The sequence below is a fragment of the Ostrea edulis genome, chromosome 4, assembly GCF_947568905.1.
Source record: "Ostrea edulis chromosome 4, xbOstEdul1.1, whole genome shotgun sequence".
In the NCBI taxonomy this organism is placed as follows: Eukaryota; Metazoa; Mollusca; class Bivalvia; order Ostreida; family Ostreidae; genus Ostrea; species Ostrea edulis.
This window is the reverse complement of record NC_079167.1, coordinates 23139757-23162020: the sequence shown is the minus strand read 5'-3', so window position 1 is coordinate 23162020 and position 22264 is coordinate 23139757. Positions and strand designations below refer to the sequence as shown.

General features: G+C 36.7%; 3 protein-coding genes across 10 annotated transcripts in view; 2 read left to right on the top strand and 1 right to left on the bottom strand.

Moving 5' to 3' along the window:
- The window catches only part of LOC125668273 (SMC5-SMC6 complex localization factor protein 1-like), a 54415-nt gene extending 45844 nt beyond the window's left edge, over nucleotides 1-8571 (top strand). For all 6 annotated transcript variants that reach the window (XM_056162273.1, XM_048902178.2, XM_056162277.1 and 3 more), the window contains 6 exons: nucleotides 2740-2858; nucleotides 4112-4183; nucleotides 4950-5084; nucleotides 6517-6636; nucleotides 6917-7042; nucleotides 8016-8571. In XM_056162273.1, coding sequence (XP_056018248.1) covers nucleotides 2740-2858; nucleotides 4112-4183; nucleotides 4950-5084; nucleotides 6517-6636; nucleotides 6917-7042; nucleotides 8016-8530 — 1087 coding nt within the window. In that variant the 3' untranslated portion in view covers nucleotides 8531-8571. The remainder of the gene's footprint in view (nucleotides 1-2739; nucleotides 2859-4111; nucleotides 4184-4949; nucleotides 5085-6516; nucleotides 6637-6916; nucleotides 7043-8015) is intronic.
- A 1673-nt stretch (nucleotides 8572-10244) lies between these two features.
- Nucleotides 10245-19394, bottom strand: LOC125668275 (39S ribosomal protein L55, mitochondrial-like). Of its 2 annotated transcripts, none has more exons than XM_048902185.2 (3): nucleotides 19243-19394; nucleotides 14278-14449; nucleotides 10245-10414 (listed from the first exon to the last, which is right to left on the bottom strand). In XM_048902185.2, the coding sequence occupies exons 1-3, from the start codon at nucleotides 19296-19298 to the stop codon at nucleotides 10265-10267; spliced, it is 378 nt and encodes a 125-aa protein (XP_048758142.2). In that variant the 5' UTR covers nucleotides 19299-19394; the 3' UTR covers nucleotides 10245-10264. The 2 variants fall into 2 exon arrangements, with proteins under 2 accessions (XP_048758142.2, XP_048758143.2); XM_048902186.2 differs by lacking the exon at nucleotides 19243-19394 and adding an exon at nucleotides 14782-14892.
- LOC125668274 (cystinosin-like) overlaps nucleotides 15174-22264 on the top strand; it is a 25103-nt gene continuing 18012 nt past the window's right edge. Inside the window, exons 1-5 of one of the 2 annotated variants that reach the window (XM_048902184.2) lie at nucleotides 15174-15272; nucleotides 17963-18086; nucleotides 18830-19036; nucleotides 19269-19409; nucleotides 21314-21413. In XM_048902184.2, coding sequence (XP_048758141.2) covers nucleotides 15230-15272; nucleotides 17963-18086; nucleotides 18830-19036; nucleotides 19269-19409; nucleotides 21314-21413 — 615 coding nt within the window. In that variant the 5' untranslated portion in view covers nucleotides 15174-15229. Of the gene's footprint in view, nucleotides 15273-17962; nucleotides 18087-18829; nucleotides 19037-19268; nucleotides 19410-21313; nucleotides 21414-22264 lie in introns of those variants that run through there. The other variant, XM_056162278.1, reaches the window with a different exon arrangement.

The following is a 22264-nucleotide window of genomic DNA, read 5'->3' as shown; positions in this document are numbered from 1 at the left end:
CACAGTGACCTACTTTTTGAATTTTGCAGATATTCAAATTTCACATTTTCAATTTTGGATGCATATTTTGGGCACTGTAAAACCTAGGATCATCAAACTTTGTCAGTTGATGCGTCTTCAGTCTTCGGTTTGTGTCGACCAAAAAGTAGGTCACCGTGACCTACTTTTGGTATTTGACAGCTAAATTACTATATTTCAGACACTATTTGACCTACAATCATCAAACTTTGTCAGTTGATGCATCTTGAGTCTTCGGAGTGTATTGACCAAAAAGTAGGTCACTGTGACCTACTTTTGGCATTTGACAGTTATATTTATATATTTCAGTCACTAATTGACCTACAATCATCAAACTTTGACAGTTGATGCATCTTGAGTCAACAGAGTGTGTCGACCAAAAAGTAGGTCACCTTGACCTACTTTTGGAATTTTGACGGCTATATTTATATATTTCAAATACGATTTGACCTACAGTCATCAAACTTTGTCAGTTGATGGGTCTTGCATGTTCGAAGGGTTTCGACCAAAAAGTAGGTCAACTTGACCTACTTTTGGAATTGGACGGCTATATTTATATAATTCAGATACTGTTTGACTTACAGTCATCAAACTTTGTCAGTTGTTGGGTCTTGCATGTTTGAAGGGTGTTGACGAAAAAAAATAGGTCACCTTGACCTACTTTTGGAATTTGACGGCTATATTTATATATTTCAGATACTATTTGACCTACAGTCATCAAACTTTGTCAGTTGATGGGTCTTGCATGTTCGGAGTTCGCTGACCAAAAAGTAGGTCACCATGACCTACGATTGGAATTTGACAGCTATATTTCAATATTCAGATACTAATTGGCTTAAAATCATCAAACTTTGTCAGTTGATATTTCTTGGGTTCTCAAAATATGTAGACCAAAAAGTAGGTCACATTGACCTACTTTTTTTGAATTCTTAGGATTTAACTAAAGATTTAGAATACTAAGAGGCTAAGAATAGAAATGGTGGGGTTGTACAATTTATCAGAAGAGCGATTCTAGGCCCTTGGGCCTCTTGTATAGGTGTATTATACTTAACAGGCCCCACCAAAAGAAGGTCGATCACAGGTTAGCTTTATATAAGTGTATTGTACTTTACAGGCCCCACCAAAAGAAGGTCGATCACAGGTTAGCTTTATATAAGTGTATTGTACTTTACAGGCCCCACCAAAAGAAGGTCGATCACAAGTTAGCTTTATATAGGTGTATTATACTTAACAGGCCCCACCTAAAGAAGGTCGATCACGGGTTAGCTTTATGTGTAATGTACTTTACAGGTCCCTCCAAAAGAAGGTCGTTCACAGGTTAGCTTTAAGTGTATTGTACTTTACAGGCCCCACCAAAAGAAGGTCAACCACAGGTTAGCTTTGCATGTATTGTACTTTAGAGGCCCCAATTGCTATCTACAGAAATATTAGTTATATGTTTTATCCTATGGTGTTCAAGTATATATCTCTGAATACATTTGGACCAGTAAATGCAAAGTTTATTTTAACAGTATATTGACACATGTAGCGACAGATAGCATTCATGTGATCAGTATAAATTGTGTATTTTCACGTGAATTTATTTTTCAGAATTCCTTACACTGTCATAGAATATTTGAAAAACTGGGGGAGGGGGGGGGATTGAAATTTTACAACTGTTAAACTGTCGAATGTTGAGAGTTCTAAGTACCAGCTCTTGTAATATGGACTTACTGATTTCTGTCATCAAGGAATGTGTTTCTGTGCTTATATTTGTCAATCAATTAAAATTAAATTCATAGAAAATCATATATGGAGAGGGGCATATTACCCTTCAAAGAAGGGGGGCATATTGCTTTGCACCTGTCGGTCGGTAGACCACATGTTGTCCGCTCAATATCTTTAGAACCATTCACTTGATTGTAATGATATTTCATATGTGGGTTGATTATGAGTAGAAGAGTTCAGTTCAAAAGATCAAGGGTCAATCCACTCTGGAGATAGGAAGATACTATCTGCTTAATATCAGAAACCTTTCCTTGACAGACATTAAACTTGGTACACTGATACATTGTGAGGAGTAAATGACCCCTATTGATTTTGAGGTCATGTGGTCTAGGGTCAAACTGGACATAGGAATTATACTGTCTGCTCAATATCTTGAGAAACCCCCTCCCCTTTCGCTTGACAGACATCAAACTTGGCACACTAGTACATCTTCAGGAGTAGATGACCCCTATTGATTTTGAGGTCACATGGTTAAAGGTCAAACTGGACATAGGAATATACTATATATTCAATATGTTAAGAACCCTTTGATAGACATCAAACTTGGTAAACTGGTATATCATAAGAAGAAAATTATCCCTCAAAAATTTGAGTTCATTTGGTCAAAGGTCAAGGGTTAAACTGGACATAGTAATGTATTGTCTCCTACAATGTATATTTTAAGAATCATTTGCTTGATTGACACCAAACTTGGTACACTAGTATTATAGCACAAGGAGTAGGTGACTCTTATTGATATTTAGGTCACATGGTCAATCCACTCTGGACATAAGACGATATTGTCTGCTCAAAATCTTGAATTTATTTGACACTACAGTCAATTAAATGATGCATATGTATAACCCTTTTCAATTTTGCACCATGAGGGGCATATGTGTTTTACAAACATTTCTTGTTGTGAATTTCTATTTTGGAAAGTAAAGAAATTATAATAAATGCAAAATTTTTAAAAAGATTACCAGAGGAACCTAGACTTAGAACACGGAAAACGTTAAGGACTGCAAGTGGCAAAGAGAACGAAAGCACGGCTGGTCTATCAGGAGTCCGAAATGTCAACAAGAGAAACGTCAAAGGTGAAGGACACTTTAACACACTGAAATTAATTAGCTCCATTACTGGATTGAAATTGTTATATGTAAATCATGGGATACTGTTATGGTATTTGGGAAATAAATGAAATTTGGTGTAAATGGATTTAGTTTTGTAAGTTAAAATCTAATTAGATGTTTAAAAAAATTAAATGGTAGGGCTAAAATAAAAATGTTTGTTTTCCCCTCCCCCGGCCGGGTCAAAAAAAAAGGGCCCGGGTCAAATTGTTTTTTTCCAAAAAATCGTGTCCATTCCAAATTTTACTTGGCTATTTTTGGAAGTTGCCGGGATTTATCTCTCGAAGTTTTGATATTGTCGGAAGATTTCAAAGATGGGCGACACGAAGATCGCTTTGTCGTCTACTGTAAGAATATAATACAAACAAACATCAAAAGTGGTTCCGATTGTGGTAAATTGACTTTACAGTTACTCTAGAAGTTGTACCTGGAACGACGTGCTGATTGATTTAATCGCAGATGATGATCACAATATAGATAAGTTAGATGAGGTCTCTGTCACTGTGTCGGACAAGCTAACAAACGGCGTGACTTTCGAGCCAGGTTTTCATGAACAATTAAGTTATTTTTAAATAAATACATGTTTCTACTAAGTCAAGAATAAATGTTTTTGTTTTCAATGTTTTTTTTTGAAAAGATGTAATGTTTCTATGTAGGTATTCATAAAGTAAACCAACATATTGCATCCACTGAGTGCATTCACACCAACATGTCCCAGAATATGAATTATGAATGCCAGCAGACATGTCAATCCAGTGACCAACATAAAAACAAGCTCGACCAATACAAGGCATACTCTTCTTCTGATGTACAGTATTGAAAATGACTATCGTTGCTCTGAGCTGCTTTTTCATATGTGTTTCCAACGAAAATTTTCAAAAAAAAAAAAATAAACCCACACCTGCCTGCCTGGTCTGTTTCAAAAGCCAGACCCGGGGGAGGGGAAACAAACATTCTTTTAAATATGGCCTAGTACAGTAAAGCATGCTTATAGCAAAGTTCTGTGGACGAACAATTTTGATTCATTATAAGTATAATTCGTGATATCAATGAATTCATAATACACAGGGAATGTAAGCATTAATTCATTATAAGTGTGTTTGTCGATTCATGTTTTACTGTATAGTAGTTGTAGCACTACAGACAATATGTTAATTGTGATGTATAGTGATTTTATTGTTATATGTACAGCACATTACCTCCTTTTTTTTTTATTGCAGGTGAAACTCCTTTACAAGTAGCTTGCATTAAAAATAATTTGAAGAAAGTGAGAGAGCTTCTTCAGTTAGCAGGTACACGTAATTTGTAATTCAGTCTTCTGACAGCAGGTGCCCAGTTACAAAGTGCTTTAAGTACTTTTTAAATAGGTCTGGAATTGTTTGTGCCCCTCCGATATCGAGTCGTCAACTTTAACCTTGGTCATAACATTTGAAGTATGCAAGTAACATTTGAAGTATGCAAGTTGAGATTTCATACTCTGTGAATCAAGGTCAACTATGTGATTAATGAAGGTGAAATTTGAATTGGCCTATGACTGATAATGGTCATTAGATTTAGTACTCTGCGATTGTTTGTCTTTTGTATGACTGATGATGGTCATTAGATTTAGTGGCGTCGGTGGCCGAGTGGTTAGGCCGTCAGACTCTCGACCGAAAGGTCGTGGGTTCGAGTCCTGGCCGCGGCAGGGCTGACGTTGTGTCCTTGGGAAAGGCACTTTACATGAATTTCCTCACTCCACCCAAGTGTAAAAGGGGTACCTGGCTATAGACAGTGAAAGATATTGTTAGAATGTTAGTGCTCTAGCGCTTGTAATGGCAGCTTGCACTGTATGCTTCCTAGGAGGCTGAGAAAGTTCTAGATTGATATAAGGTCTGCCGGGGTAATAATGTACATTGATAATTGTAAAGCGCTTTGAGCAGCAGACGCTGGATAAGGCGCTATATAAAACCAATCATTATTATTATTATTAGTACATGCTCTGCGATTGTTTGTCTTTTGTATGACTGATAATGGTCATTAGATTTAGTACATGCTCTGCGATTGTTTGTCTTTTGTTAGATGTGGACGTAAACACGTGTGATTATGCTGGGTGGACTCCGTTACATGAAGCTTGTAACCATGGTCACTTGGAAATAGTAAAGGAGTTGCTCAACTTTGTTCCTGCCAAAACTGTGGATCATTTCTTCAGTCCAGGTACAACACATGTGAAGTATTGAAGGAAGTTACATGTAAATGTGATTCTGTAAATTGAATAATGACATATTATCTCTGTCAGAATAGACACATTGCAAACATTAGATTTCGTGGCATTTTTCATGGGTACCCCTATCTCGAATTTCAAACCACAACAAAGTGACATCCCAACAAAGCTGTAAATTATTCACTATTGATGAAAATTGGTTCCTACATGTATATATGTTTTAATGGTATCAAACGACCAGTTTATATTGATGATTTTAAGAGTTTCAATAAACGTGTCATCATAAACGCCAGGGATGCATTATGTCACCTATGCTTTTCTTAATTGCAATCGATTGGGTTATGAGAAGAAACGCAGAGGAAAAAGATGGACACTGACATCTATGCTAGAAGACATAGATTTTGCTGACGACATCGCATTAATATCATCTACTGCTAACCATCTTCAAAAGAAAACAAACGAACTGAATATAAATGCTAACAAGATCGGCCTCAAAATAAACAAGAAGAAAACAAAGACCATGCAGTTTGTTCCTGCACCACCACAAATAAAATTAGAAAATGAGAACTTGGAAGAAGTAAATGAGTTTACATACCTTGGAAGCACAATTAGCAAAAACAACGCAACAGAAAAAGACATCACCAGCAGATTACAAAAGGCAAAAGCTTCATTTCACCAACTTAATAAAATATGGAGGACTAGTAACATCAGCGAAAAGACAAAGATCAGACTATACCAGAGCAATGTCCTATCAGTCTTGCTGTATGGTGCAGAATGTTGGAGACTAACGCAAAAAGATAATCAAAGGCTGTCCGGATTCCACACAAAATGTCTAAGGAAAATATGCAAGATCTACTGGCCCAGGAAAATATCAAACAAAGATCTATATAAAAGAACAGGGCAGAAAGATCTAATCACAATGATTAAACAAAGACAGTTTAGATGGCTTGGTCATGTCATCAGAAAAGGAAACGAATCCATCACAAAAACAGCACTTAAATGGACTCCAGCAGAAGGAAAGAGAAGCAGAGGAAGACCTAGAGAGACATGGAGAAGGACTATAGAAAGTGACATAAAGAAGATGGGAAAAACCTGGAAGGAAATAGAAAAGATGGCTATGGATAGAAACAAATGGAGGGATCTGGTATCAGCCTTATGTGCCACTGGGCACGAAGAGGATAGATAGATAGATAGATAGATCATAAACTGGCAGTTTGATACTGTTACAACATATACTAATCAAATATATTATCAACTCAATCATTCAGGTCTTAAGGCAGTGCTATTTGCCAGTGTCATTTGGCAATCTTTGGGATTTGCTAGTGTCTGATGGTGTAATTTGCTAGTGTCTGATGGTGTAATTTGGGATTTGCTCTTTGTCAGAGTCTGTGGTATACAGTGAAACTTGTTTAGCTCTTTCTACAGGTAACAGAAAGCGTAAGAAAGTGAACCTGTTGGCGGTGACGACGGAACTGATCACACCACTCCATGATGCTGTGATGAACAACCGACTGGACGTGTGTAAGATACTCCTTCAGCACGGAGGTACGGCAGAACTGTTACAGGTGTACCTTGGCAACAAAATGTCTCACTGATACTGATTTGAACTATTTATTGGAAGCTTTTAGATGCACTCTAATTGAGTATATACATTATCAACACTATTTATAACATTTCATAAATGTATTGGCTAGAGAAAGAGTATTGGGTCAGAGGTCGAAAGTGATTTTGGAATTTTACTTGCAGACTTACCATTGATATAAAGTTACATGTGATTGAAGATGTGGACAGGGTCGTTGTAAATTTGAATGTTTTGTTTTTACAGGTCCGGTTCTGCTAGAACGTAAAACAGCACAGAATCAAACACCATTAGACCTTGCCCCGACAAGTCAAATGAGAGAACTTCTTCAATCGTTTACAGAGAATCGTTCCTTGCGGTCTTTTTCTCAAGGTAAGTTTGTGTACCATGATTTCTGTAGTATGTGAGATGAGTGTTGTTTCAAGTATTCAGCATAATAAGAATGTAAAGCAATTTCAGCTTACGAAGTATTTAACGTAGTATTAAATCCACACTTCTGCTGTGTGTGATAATGGATTAATTGTGCAATTTATATTGATATGGAACCATGAGTAGTGGAAAAATGTGCTAAAATACAAATCATCTGAAAATAAATACATTTGTGGTGCATGTATTTACATAGCATTCTAAGGCATGGAGTGGTGCTTGTTAAAATCAGTCTAGTGAAGGTCGGGTCCATTTGAAGTAGCAGGATGGAGCCATTTAAAGTACAATTTTGATGTATAAATACCGTTGTGACATGTGAGAGTTTCTGTTATTATATCCTCTCGATGAATTGTCAGAGGGGATGTAGTAATGGGACTGTTTGTGGGTACATTTTGTAAGTACATGTGTATGTGGGTGAACACCTTGTTTTTGTAGACACTACAATATTTGCTTGATTGATTTGATACTGTCATGCATGGTTGAGTGTGTGTAACACTGAGGTTGGAGACACACTACAGGCTGCATCGTTTGCTCTATTGATTTGGGGGGGGGGGGGGGGGGGGGGGGGTTCAAAAGGTCATCAAGGCCACTGGGTCTTCATAGTGCACTCCACAGGCCACATTTTTCGCTCCATTGATTTGATACTTTCAAAACATGTACATTGTAGCTTTGTAATCAAGAAAAGAAGAACCCTATTGATTTTGGGGTTCAAAGGTCTTGGCACTACAACACTAACATATACTGATAGCTTACATTGTGAGGGGATGCTTTGTGAAGCTCTTGCTTAAATCGACTTACACCCATGGTTTGAGATAAATGTTGCAGGATCTCGTGTCACTGATAACACCAATATTTATTAGAACATGTTCAAATGAAAACAGGAAATAGAAAGTGAATTATATTAATCATTGTTTTGTAGGAAGCTTCAGCAGTGACTGCCCAGCAGATTCTCCCCCCAGTGAATATCTATATGAACAGGTGCTTGGAGAGAAGGATCATGGATTTGCCGACCGTGAGGAGTGTGCTAAATACATTGGTGTGATTTCCACACTGGTACATGCCTATTTACAAGTGATTGACTATAATCAGATTCAGGCTATAATGGAAGGAAAGACTACCCTGTCAATGAAAGGTGTAAAAATGAAACAGAGTGGTGGACAAGATATTATACATAATGGAACAGAAACTTCTTCACCACAGTGTCAGGTTTACTCGAACCATAGTAATCAATTGACTCCCCAAAAGTCCAGATCGTGTTCTGATACGTTACTAATCCAGCGGGACTTTAAGACTGCCTGTAAGTTGTCGATGCACGTAGAGAGGTTTACTGACCATCTCCAACGGATCACAAGAAAGGAAGACTTTGCCTGTCTCCAGTTTGACTTGTGTATGTTGACACAGACAGCTGCTTCATGTCAAATGTCCGTCAAATGATGGACTTCTCTCTCAGGAATAAATTTTAGTCTCTCCCTACACATCATTATTTCTCTTCCAACTTTGGTAAGGGGTGTGTGTGTGTGTGTACAAAAATTAGGCCCACACTATATATACACGGAAGTCCTCTGATTAACAATTGTATAGTAACACAGTCAGCGGTTATAATATTGCTATAAAATTTGAGTACCTTGTGCTTTATGAACAAAGGTTTCTCGTCAATCACTTGCAGCTTATGAGCAATGTCAAAGGTTTTTATGTGACTAATTCCAAAAAGGGTCAAAGTTCAGTCATAATGTGATGAATCAAAATCAGGTATTTGATATTTACATACAACATACATATTGTATCTAAAAATAAATGTTAATTCGATATATACATGTACAGACTAATATACATACATATCCAAGGATAACCCCTGAAAGCTTATTTCCAATGGGGTCCTTTGATGCATGGATGTTGGCACTAGGGGGTCATTCTCTATAGGATGCTGTATACAGTACAGAAGTGTAAACACTAAAATAGATGACCTGGATCAGTGACAGTGCCATGTTTTTAGATAACTCGAGTTCTAAGCTCAAGGGAGCCTTCCTGATTTAATAAATGTCCGTCATCTTTCGTTCCATCCATCTGTAAACGTTACCCATTTTTACTTCTCCAGAACCATCGGGTCAATTTCAACTAAACTTGTCATAAAGCATCCTTTGGTAAAGAGGATTTAAAAAAAATTCACATCAAGGATCAAACGATTCATACCCTTTTCATAGGGGAGATAATTTAGGAATTGATGAAGTATGGAGGCATCTTTTAAAAATCTTTGGACCAGAAAAGACAAAAGTGAATGATTCCTTAATGAGTATGGATTCAAAATTAAACAAATCAAAGCCCCTGCCATCCCTGAGGTAGGGTGGGGCCACACTAAGGGTGAAAGTTTTACAGGGGGTATATAATTAGATCTGAAAATCTTCTCAAGAATAGCTGTCTTGATTAGGCATTAGGATATATAGTGTAGCTTCGAGTTTGCTCAAATCATTACTGTGGGGGTAGGATGGGGCCACAATAGGGGAGCAAAGTTTTATGTGGGAATATACATGTATAGGGAAACGAGACCCATGGGCCACTTTGCTTACCTGAGTCACACTGTCCTGCCATTGTTCAGCTGTTGAAAGGGTTAGATAACCCTAACCCTGAGCTGAAATTTAAAAAAAAAAATCTTATCAAGAGCAACAAAACCATGATTGGTCATTAGCTCAAGTGAACTCTCCTGATCACTGCAAAATTCTAAATTTTTGTGGGAATAAAAAGGGTAAACAATCTTTTTAAAATTTTTTCTGAAGATCAGCAGGAATAGGGCGACTCGGGCAAGTGTTGTCACTTGTGGCCATTGGGCCTTTAGTTATGACCGATTTATACAAGGTAATCATAAAATGTTGGGGTCATTGACTTGTTAAGGCTGAAGATATATAACTATTAAAAATCTGAACAAATGTTTCCTGTTCTTGTGAATCCTTAAGGGGGTCAGAGTTCAAGGCAACATCTGAGAAGTACATCACGGACAATATAGCTTTTTATTGGGTCATGATGCATTTGTGGCTTAAGATTGTAGAATAAAAATCAGGGAAATCGTAAACAAAACAATATCAACAATCGGGTGCAAAGACCTCGTAACCAACACACGAGTCGGGGGAGGAAAAACATCCCATACAACGCTTGATCAAATTTTATTGTGGTTCTTTATTTTGATTTGTTCATATACTGAAGATATTTTCGTCTGTCAAAATTGTCCTCGATTTCTTTTTCCACTTCGATTTCTGTCTTTGGTTGTCTTCTTCTTTTCAGTGCTGCCTGTTCCTCGGGTGAAAGTTTTGTAATATCTATTGGTAGCTGAATAGTAAAATGAAATTTATAAATATTTGGCTGCATGGCATTGTCATTTTCAAAAGATATTTAGCAGATGTGAAATTTTGATCTTGAAAACAATCTTATAAATTATGGCACTTATTTCTAGTGTAATTGTCTTACAGTCTAATATAATTTCTGTGGTTTTTGAGGTAATTTTCCCCCAGCAAGGTTGTATATTGATAAATTACAGTGAAAACAAGAGGTACTGTGAGCAATGCTCACTAAGAATACCCCCCGCTTACCCCAATCTCCCAAAGGGTGTTGGTAATAGGTATAAACTACCTCTTTTCTGAGTGTAAAAAACAAATGGCATGACAAACCGAACCATATTGCTACTTCGATGTCCAGTGCGCGTGACCTTTGACCTTTTGACCCCAAAATCGATAGGGAACATCTTCATCCCATGGGTAGTCCATATGTATGATATGGTGACTGTAGGTGGAAAGGATAACGCTTTAGAGCCCGGAAACCATATTGCTACTTCGATGTCCAGTGCGCTTGACCTTTGACCTTTTGACCCCAAAATCAATAGGGAACATCTTCATCCCATGGGTAGTCCATATGTATGATATGGTGACTGTAGGTGGAAAGGATAACGCTTTAGAGCCCGGAAACCATATTGCTTCTTCGATGTCCAGTGCGCTTGACCTTTGACCTTTTGACCCCAAAATCGATAGGGAACATCTTCATCCCATGAGTAGTCCATATGTATGATATGGTGACGGTAGGTGGAAAGGATAATGCTTTAGAGTCCGGAAACCAGTGCGTCTACAGACGGACAACCCGATTCCAGTATACACACCCCCCCCCCCCCCCCCCCCCCCCACACAACTTGTTGCGGGGGGTATAATTAAGTTATTAACAAGAGATGTATGTAAAACATATATGCCCCTCATGGTGCAAAATTTAAAAGGGTTTAATATACATACATAATATGATCAATAGTTATATCACCAATTCGAAATATTGAGCAGACAATATCTTCCAATGTCAGGAGTGGATTGACCAAGTGACCTAAAAATCAATAGGGGTCATACTCCTTATGCTGTACGAGTGTACCAGATTTGGTGTCAATCGAGGAAATAATTCTTAAAATATAGGAGACAATATATTACTATGTTCTGTTTAACCATTGACCTTTGACCATGTGACCTCAAAATCAATGGGGGTCATCTTATCCTGAAGATGAACCAGTGTACCAAGTTTGATGTCTGTCAAGAAAAGGGTTCTCAAGATACGGAGTGGACAGTATATTCCTATGTCCAGTTTGACCCTTGACCTTTGACCATGTGACCTCAAAATCAGTAGGGGTCATCTCCCAAAGATGTACCAGTGTACCAAATCTGATATCTGTTGAGCAACAGATTTTTGAAATGTAGGAGACAATATATTAAGAAGTCTAGTTTGACCTTTGACCAAGTGAACCTAAAATTAATAAGGGTCATATACTCCTTAGGATTTACCAGCATACCAAGTTTGATGTCTTGTCAAGCAAAGGGTTCTCAAGATATTGAGTGGACAATATATTCCTATGTCCGGTTTGACCCATGATTTGACCATGTGACCTCTAAATCAATAGGGGTCATCTTCTCCTGTTGATGTACCAGTGTACCCAGTTTGATATCTGTCGAGCAAAGGGTTCTCTCGACATTGAGAGGTCAGTATGTTCCTATGTCCAGTGTGTACCAAGTTTGATGTCAGTCAAGCAAAGGGTTCTCAAGATATTGAGAGGTCAGTATGTTCCTATGTCCAGTGTGTACCAAGTTTGATGTCAGTCAAGCAAAGGGTTCTCAAGATATTGAGTGGACAGTATATTCCTACGTCCAGTTGACCTTTGACCATGTGACCTCAGAATCAATAGGGGTCATCTTTTCCTGAAGATGTATCAGTATACAAAAAGCAAAGGGTTCTTTAGACATTGATTGGTCAGTATATTCCTTTGTCCAGTTTGACCTTTGACCACATGACCGCAAAATCAATAGGGGTCATCTACTCCTTGGGATCTATCAGTGTACCAAGTTCTGTCAAGCAAAGGGTTCTCCAGATATTGACCGGACAAGGTCTTCCTATGTCCAGAGTAGATTGACCCTTGACCTTTTCACCTGAAAAACATTAGGGGTCCTCTTCTACTCATAACCAACCCACATATGAAATATTGTGTGGCGGATGATCATCAGTGGTATATGAGAGAGTGTGGTGGGTGATCATCAGTGGTATGCGAGAGGGTGGTGGTTGATCATCAGTGGTATGCGAGAGGGTGGTGGTTGATCATCAGTGGTATGTGAGAGGGTGTGGTGGGTGATCATCAGTAGTATGTGAGAGAGTGGTGGGTGATCATCAGTGGTATGTGAGAGGGTGTGGTGGTTGATCATCAGTGGTATGCGAGAGGGTGGTGGTTGATCATCAGTGGTATGTGAGAGGGTGTGGTGGGTGATCATCAGTAGTATGTGAGAGGGTGTGGTGGGTGATCATCAGTGGTATGTGAGAGGGTGTGGTGGTTGATCATCAGTGGTATGCGAGAGGGTGGTGGTTGATCATCACTAGTATGTGAGAGGGTGGTGGGTGATCATCAGTGGTATGTGAGAGGGTGTGGTGGTTGATCATCAGTGGTATGTGAGAGGGTGGTGGTTGATCATCAGTGGTATGTGAGAGGGTGTGGTGGGTGATCATCAGTAGTATGTGAGAGGGTGGTGAGTGATCATCAGTAGTATGCGAGAGGGTGTGGTGAGTGATCATCTGTGGTATGTGAGAGGGTGTGGTGAGTGATCATCTGTGGTATGTGAGAGGGTGTGGTGGGTGATCATCAGTGGTATGTGAGAGGGTGGTGGTTGATCATCAGTGGTATGTGAGAGGGTGTGGTGGTTGATCATCAGTGGTATGTGAGAGGGTGGTGGTTGATCATCAGTGGTATGTGAGAGGGTGTGGTGGTTGATCATCAGTGGTATGTGAGAGGGTGTGGTGGATGATCATCAGTGGTATGTGAGAGGGTGTGGTGGTTGATCATCAGTGGTATGTGAGAGGGTGTGGTGGTTGATCATCAGTGGTATGTGAGAGGGTGGTGGTTGATCATCAGTGGTATGTGAGAGGGTGTGGTGGTTGATCATCAGTGGTATGTGAGAGGGTGTGGTGGATGATCATCAGTGGTATGTGAGAGGGTGTGGTGAGTGATCATCAGTGGTATGTGAGAGGGTGTGGTGGGTGATCATCAGTGGGGTGTGAGAGGGTGTGGTGGTTGTCCGCTTTACAAAATGACCCCTAGAGCCAACATCCATGCGAGTTGATAAAAAGCTAGTATATATGTTTATTGTTGTTAGTATGTCCGACTTTAAAACTAAAGGTTATTATTTCTATTTAATGGGACTGTCATGACACGTGCAAGTTTAAGAGTGTTTGTGACATTAAAATACAGAACCTACGTAACAATACTTGATTTGGGATAAATGAGTTGCCTTGTAAAATGGTTCGATCTGTACCCAATATATAATAATAAAATAATCTTTATCTTTAAAGTCGGATATATCTTGTAATGAACAATAGCTATATACTAGCTATTTTATCAACTTGTACAGATTTTGGCGTGAGGGGATCAATTAGTGGGAGGAAAACTGAGTACGCTGAGGAAACCCCATGTGTCCGAGTGGGCAACCGCCATACCCTTTCACATAAAACCATTATCGGTCACGGGGATCAAACTCTGGTTGCAGCAGTGAGAAGCAAGTGCGTTATTCACTACGCTACCTGGACACCCAATATGTTTTACGGTGTGACAGTTTGAGAGCAAAGCAAAAGGTAATGGTATAAGTCGTGAAGCCCTCTACTTCTGCAGTGAAAGTGCAGTAATGTACCTTTATAATTTGTCTGGGCTGGGGGTATCTGACGTTTATTGTAGCACCATTTGGAAGGACGACAGTTGTTGGATAGAGACGCTCATAGTATTTGCGTTTTATTTTCCCACATGTGGCCCTATTGCTGATGTTTCTTGTACATGTTTGGCAAACAAATAGGATTTCTTTATACCTGAAATAGTATACATGATCGTTTATCATTATAAATAAAATACATGTTTCCATTGTATAATCACTTTCCGTATCTCGCTTTTCTTGTTAAGTATAACTCAATTCATAATCTTCAGTACTTCGGGGGAAAAAAAAACTAAACATAAAACATAGCAACCCTCTAGATTTCGAATTTTCTCTGTTACTACCTGATCTACATTTGTAGTTTTGTACGTGTGACTGCAAACACATGAACGAAGAATGTAGAACATACCTAGTAAGTCATACTATGATATGAACTGAAAAAATATTCAGAAGCTAAATGAAATGAACTGATAAACGAATATAAATAACCTTTTCAAAAGACTTGCCATTCCTTTTGCTTGTTACGTCATACCTATGCATTTCGTTTTCAGTAGAATACCGTATCAGTATTATTTAGTCTTTTTATATGGATGTTTTTAATATCTGTATTACTCTGAGGTATAGATATGATGTTCACTTATATCAAAATTAAAAATATAGTGTTTGGTAATGTGATAACCTAATATGATCATCGTAAGAGTTAATTGATTGTATTCCTTACATCAACGACAAATAAAAACAAATATTTGCTAGAAAATTTATGTTTGTAAACATTTCTGTGTTTAACGGTCATATTGTGTCTAAATTAAACGTATGTATATATTTGAAATTCAATTTTCGATTGAAATAAATAATATGTTTTTGATTCTTTTTGATATAAGGGTCATGTGACTGATGTTACGACGGTGACAGTGACAGGGATAGCTATAAGATCCCAATGAATACTAAACCAGCATCGATTAAACAGTTCATCTCATTATGTAAGTAGCAAAATAGAATTGGTCTTATAGATTTTAGTTTTGGTCACAATATGTCGCTACTTAGCTGCAGAACTGTAGCTCTCTGAAAAAATATTTTGACATAACAGAGAGCTACAGAGCCACCCCTTATAAAAACCTTCGATTTACGGCGCACAAAAACCTGCTCACGGTTGAGGCCTTATATCGTTGTATTCTTGAGTTACTGTCTCATAAATTTAATATCAAAAAATTCTTAACATATTTTCCTACTATACTTGTGTCTAAACATACCTTCAAATATTCATTAAAGCCCCACACGACCTGAAAACTCCCAGCTTCAAATGATTTCGTTTGTTGACGTAGCCATGTTAGGTAGCCGGTCAATTCGAATCCTGATTAATTTCCATACTTGCACAATAACGTCTAGATGTGAACTAATATCCCCACAAATATTTTAGCTAAATATTTTAAATCATATATCATCCCAGTGCCTTTAAATAATAATTATTCAAATAGCTAAACTCACGACAATGCGGCTTTCATTAGTCTGGTCCGGTCTCCATCCCTGTCACACGAGTGTTAAGGACTTTAGTAGCATTTTCATGAATCAAGAGCTTATTTTACCTTTAGAAAAACTTTATTTTTTAATTTCTATAAATTATTGGTATTGATAATAAATGAAGAGCGAATACATAACATATAACGAATTTTATGAATATATACCGAAAACAACAGGGTACGAACTGACCCGGCTACCTAACATGGCTACGTCAACAAACGAAATCATTTGAAGCTGGGAGTTTTCAGGTCGTGTGGGGCTTTAATGAATATTTGAAGGTATGTTTAGACACAAGTATAGTAGGAAAATATGTTAAGAATTTTTTGATATTAAATTTATGAGACAGTAACTCAAGAATACAACGATATAAGGCCTCAACCGTGAGCAGGTTTTTGTGCGCCGTAAATCGAAGGTTTTTATAAGGGGTGGCTCTGTAGCTCTCTGTTATGTCAAAATATTTTTTCAGAGAGCTACAGTTCTGCAGCTAGTCGCTACTAAACACAAAAAATTGGCAGTTTCAAACTTGAGTTTGAGAATGAGATCACGAGAGCTTCACATTTAGGGATGGGGTAGTTTAATCTCAGCGAGATTTGTCGAGGATGGATATTTGGACTGAAGCCTCTTTCGAAGAGGCCTCAGTCGTAATCCCGCTGAGATTAGGGGTATTAGTTGAAAAATGTATTAATTGTAATTTGTGCATTTCAATTATATGCCTTACGGCGTGACCATGTTTGAGGGTGAAGCAAGAAGTATTGGTATTGTAGTATAGGAGAGGGTAAAATCTGGCTGAACTGGGAATCAAACCTGGGACCCCTGCATTACTAGTCAGGTGCTCTAACCACTGAGCTATCCAGGCGGCTACACGGACCGTGGAAGAGCTATCCAGGCCGATATCCATGGTCCGTGTAGCCCAAACTACTACAGTAGTATGTCTTACGGCGTGGCTGTGTTTGAGGATGAAGCAAAAGGTATTGGTATTAGTATCTAGATCCATAACAGGACAAAAAATATCCTGAAGGTAGCACTTAGTGTTTGAGGACAGAACTCTATCAAAGCATCCAAACTTTGGCCATTTGATCCGCCTATTCATTGAACGCTGGAAACATAACGCAAAACATGTATATACATGTTACCTATAGGGAGAGCTCTGTTGTGAGAGGGCTTCGTCCCTTATTAGTATTAGTATTTATATATCCATAACTGGATAGAAAAATTCCCAAGATATTCGGATGTGTACAGACAGCTATTAAAGAATCTTATAAACATCTTGTTATACGACTTAATACATTTGATCCGCCTATTCATTGAATCCGTGAAATATTATAACACAATTGATGCACAATTTAGTGCATTATGATTTGCATGTTCCATTGGACCAGATATGGTTTAATTTTTTTAATTAGTTTAACTTTTCTATATTTTCCCTTTAGTGTTACTTATAGGGAGAGCTCAGCTTTACCCTCTATAAAGCAATTGGATGTATTTGACTTTGCTTTCAATTACAAGTATTAAATTGAATATATCCGAATACATTCCGAATATTATTAAGTCAAATATTTTCAATTACATCTCATTTACTTTACAATTACATTCTTTATTCAAACTTAAAAGGAATGAAAGTGTCTGATATTAATGGTTACAGATTGGTTCACTGTTTTTCACATAATGTTTATGCAATGATTAGATGTCTTGTTATGTCTATATACTTGGCAGGGCCACAGGCTATAGATGAAGGTCTAATTTTGTTTAGGTGTGAACCCCTGTCATACCTAAGAACAATAGCACAAGTAGAAAAAAAAATACCTGAGTAGGAGACTTCTAGGATTTTCAAATAGACTTCAGTGAATTAAATGCTTTTGTTATTTTTCAAAGTAATTGAGAGTAATTGTAAAATTACATTTGTTAAGATCAATGTAGTTGTAATTGTAACTAATTGACAAAATTGTCAATGTAATAGGAAGTATTTTTACATGTTGTAATTTTCACATTATGAATACTGTGAATGTACAGTTACAGAAATTGTAATGTTGACATTCAAATGACATTGTGCAAAGAAAAGCCATTAAATGCACTGCTCAATAGTTGCAGTTGCATTATTTTCTATTTTCATTGTAAGAAATATTGGTTTACATCAGTAGTTTGTTTTATTCAGGGATAGCCATTGTATCTGCTGTACGTGGTATTGACCAGAATGAGACGAAAGTGCTTTTGAAGTTCTCAAAAACGGACCTCAAGACAGTGCTTGGCAATGTTAACAGTTTACAAGTCACACTGAAGTGAGTCTTCATGATAATACATTGTAACTGAGATGTTCAGGAGTTGTGAACTCCTGTAGGTTTTTTTTTACAGGTTGTCTGTGGAATCGCAACTAGAAATGAGTTGTGTGGTTCAGTGTAGAGTTGAGTTTACTGTTTAATCAATCAATATGATGAGAGGGTAAATTACAGATCAGGCACTTATTGTAAATTTCTGATCGTTCAAACGATAATGAAAATATTGAAATATAATTGTTAGGAATATGTATAGCCTAGTTATTTTCACTGTACATTGACCAATAGCATCATGCTTTACCTTGACCTATGAAAAATCTGCTGGGGGGGGGGGGGGTATAATGTTTTTGACCCGTCCGTCAGTCTGTCAGTCCCTTTCTTGTCAGCGCAACTTCTCTGAGACCACTCAACAGAATTTTGTGAAACTTTATAGTTAATAAGGACACACTGTGTAGATGTGCATATTCCCAGCAAATTCTGATTGAATAACTTTTCTGGGAGTTATGCCCCTTTTGAACTTAGAATTTTGAGCCCATCTGTCCTTTTCTTGCAGTAATGCATAGCCTTACCAATCATGTGAGGCATTGTCTAGCAATGTTGGAGTGTGGGGTATGTGAGCTTGCTCACTTTTGCTTTCTTTCATATTTTACTCTTCATTGACAGTGAAAAACAATAAATTTAGAACATTTTCATGTAAAATGAAGTGTATAGCTCAGCAAACTTGATGATAATGTCATTGTTGTTTGCAGTGACACCGTCTCAAAGAATGTTACGTTGGGCTTTACCTACCAAACAGGCAATGACATCAGCTCTGTAGAGACTGGTCACTACATCATTCCTATCCCTGAAGTGGTCATCTTAGCCAACCAGACAAGGACAGTGTCCATAAATATCACAAGCACTGGAGTGGGACATTTCCTCCTCGGAATCAACTCGTCATCCGACGTGTTTGCAAGGTTTCATTGTCTTTTTAAATCAGATGTCCGTGTAATGTAATGCGAATTTCATTTCAAAAGTTTAATAGTGCGTGGATTAATGCTTAAGTAAAGGGCTGTTATCACAGTTGTGTTTCCCTTGATTGTGAAATGAACAAAATCCACCAAAGATTTTGTGTGGCTTTTATACATTCTATATAAAGCTAGTAAATTTTATAAAATTTTACCAGTGTGGAAAACTACTTGTTTGTAGACTATCTAAGCAGTTTGTGAGGATCACCATTGTCCACAGCTCAGCATTAGTTGTGATTAATTCTGTAATCGGCTGGATTTACTTTGCGGCCTGGTCTGTGTCTTTTTATCCTCAGGTTTATGAAAACTGGAGACGGAAAAGGTATTTTAAAAAATCTATAATACCATTTAATCCATTATTTTTTATTCTCATGATTCAGTTGATAACATGAGGTGAAATCATAGTGAAACAAATATGTCTCTATGCTGACAGTATAATGAACAATCATATCTATATGCTGACAGTGTAATATACATATCTATATGCTGACAGTATAATATACAAATCTCTATGTTGACAGTATAATATACATATCTCTATGTTGACAGTATAATATACATATCTCTGCTGACAGTATAATATACATATCTCTCTGTTGACAGTATAATATACAAATCTCTCTGCTGACAGTGTAATATACATATCTCTCTGCTGACAGTGTAATATACATATCTCTCTGCTGACAGTGTAATATACATATCTCTCTGCTGACAGTGTAATATACATATCTCTATGTTGACAGTATAATATACAAATCTCTCTGCTGACAGTGTAATATACATATCTCTCTACTGACAGTAAAATGAACATATCTCTATGTTGACAGTATAATGAACATATCTCTATGCTGACAGTATAATATACATATCTCTATGTTGACAGTATGATATACATATCTCTCTACTGACAGTGTAATATACATATCTCTCTACTGACAGTGTAATATACATATCTCTCTGCTGACAGTAAAATGAACATATCTCTATGTTGACAGTATAATGAACATATATCTATGCTGACAGTGTAATATACATATCTCTATGTTGACAGTATAATGAACATATCTCTATGTTGACAGTATAATGAACATATCTCTATGCTGACAGTATAATATACATATCTCTATGTTGACAGTATAATATACATATCTCTATGCTGACAGTGTAATATACATATCTCTCTACTGACAGTAAAATGAACATATCTCTATGTTGACAGTATAATGAACATATCTCTATGCTGACAGTATAATATACATATCTCTCTACTGACAGTATAATGAACATATCTCTATGTTGACAGTATAATATACATATCTCTATGTTGACAGTATAATATACATATCTCTATGTTGACAGTATAATATACATATCTCTCTACTGACAGTGTAATATACATATCTCTCTACTGACAGTGTAATATACATATCTCTCTGCTGACAGTAAAATGAACATATCTCTATGTTGACAGTATAATGAACATATATCTATGCTGACAGTGTAATATACATATCTCTATGTTGACAGTATAATGAACATATCTCTATGTTGACAGTATAATGAACATATCTCTATGTTGACAGTATAATGAACATATCTCTTTACTGACAGTGCAATAAAGATATCTCTAGGCTGACAGTTTAAAGGGACTGATTCACAATTTTCTCCAAAATTTTCTTTTTCACTTTTAGTTATCAAAATCTACAGTCTAATGTGTTTAAAAGAGTTCACTTTAAAATTAAGGTTATACATTATCACAGAAGCTCATTTTAGAGACTTTATTACGAAATTTTTAAAAGAAATGGATATTGATCTAAGTTTATTATATCTTTCACATTTCAAGCAGTTTTGGGGTAAAATGTGTCATCTAAAAGTTCAAATTTGTGACTATGCAAAATTAAGATGCTTTATATTACAAAATCAATATTTTACTTGTTTGTTTGTATACTTAAAGAGACTTGAGTCTTTGTTTACATAACACAGATTTAAGGCTAAAATAAAGCTTTTATTCATTCATTCAGAAGGTCAAAATTTTGGCTGTCAACATTAAATGAGTTATATTTTAAATGTTTACCATCAAAACTGAAAAATATTTTTATCAAAAATTGTGAACCAGTCCCTTTAATGAACATATCTTTATGTTGACACTATTATAAACATATCTATATGCTGACAGTATAATAAACATATATCTATGCATTGTAATAAATATCTCTATGTTGACAGTGTGGTGGGGCTGAACTTTGATTTCCTGCTATACAACTTCACTGGATTTCTGGTGTATGGCTTTTTCAATGTTGGAATGTATTGGGTTGACAGTGTTAAGGTCAGATTCTTTACTTAATTAAAAATTTTGTTGTGAAATTGAGTTTGATATGAAAGTGATATTGATTTTTGATCTGGCTTTTTATGCTTCCAGAGTTAAACACTCTGCATGATATGAAAGTGATATTGATTTTTGATCTGGCTTTTTATGCTTCCAGAGTTAAACACTCTGCATGATATGAAAGTGATATTGATTTTTGATCTGGCTTTTTATGCTTCCAGAGTTAAACACTCTGCATGATATGAAAGTGATATTGATTTTTGATCTGGCTTTTTATGCTTCCAGAGTTAAACACTCTGCATGGTGGGTATAGTATTTGTCCTGACCGTCGATCTTTCTGTTGCAAAAAATAGAATGTACATTGATTGTATCTTCTGAACTTTGAAGTAGATGGTTTTGATATTATCAAATGTAATTCTTGTGACAAATAATTTCCAAGGAAACCATGATGACCTATTAACCTTCACATCAATCTTAGTCCTTTTTTTTTTTTTTATAATTTATTTATTTTTTTGGTTTCATACAATACATCAAACACTTACACAAACATACCTTTCATACATGCATACATCTCCCTGTGGTTTAGGTTACTTGCTGTACAATAGTGGAAGTAATAATAATAACAATAATACATGTACTAAAAATAATGACAAGTACATGTAGTATTAATTAATCAATTGCAAAAATATTTTCCCACTTCATCCATATTTTATCAAAGTTATGTATTTTAAATGCTTGAATTGCAGCATATTTCTCTACATGATATTTAAACTTTAAGTGACATAGTAATCTAACAAGATTTGGTTCTTTATTCTGCATTAAACAGATAAATATGTATTGTTTAGCATATA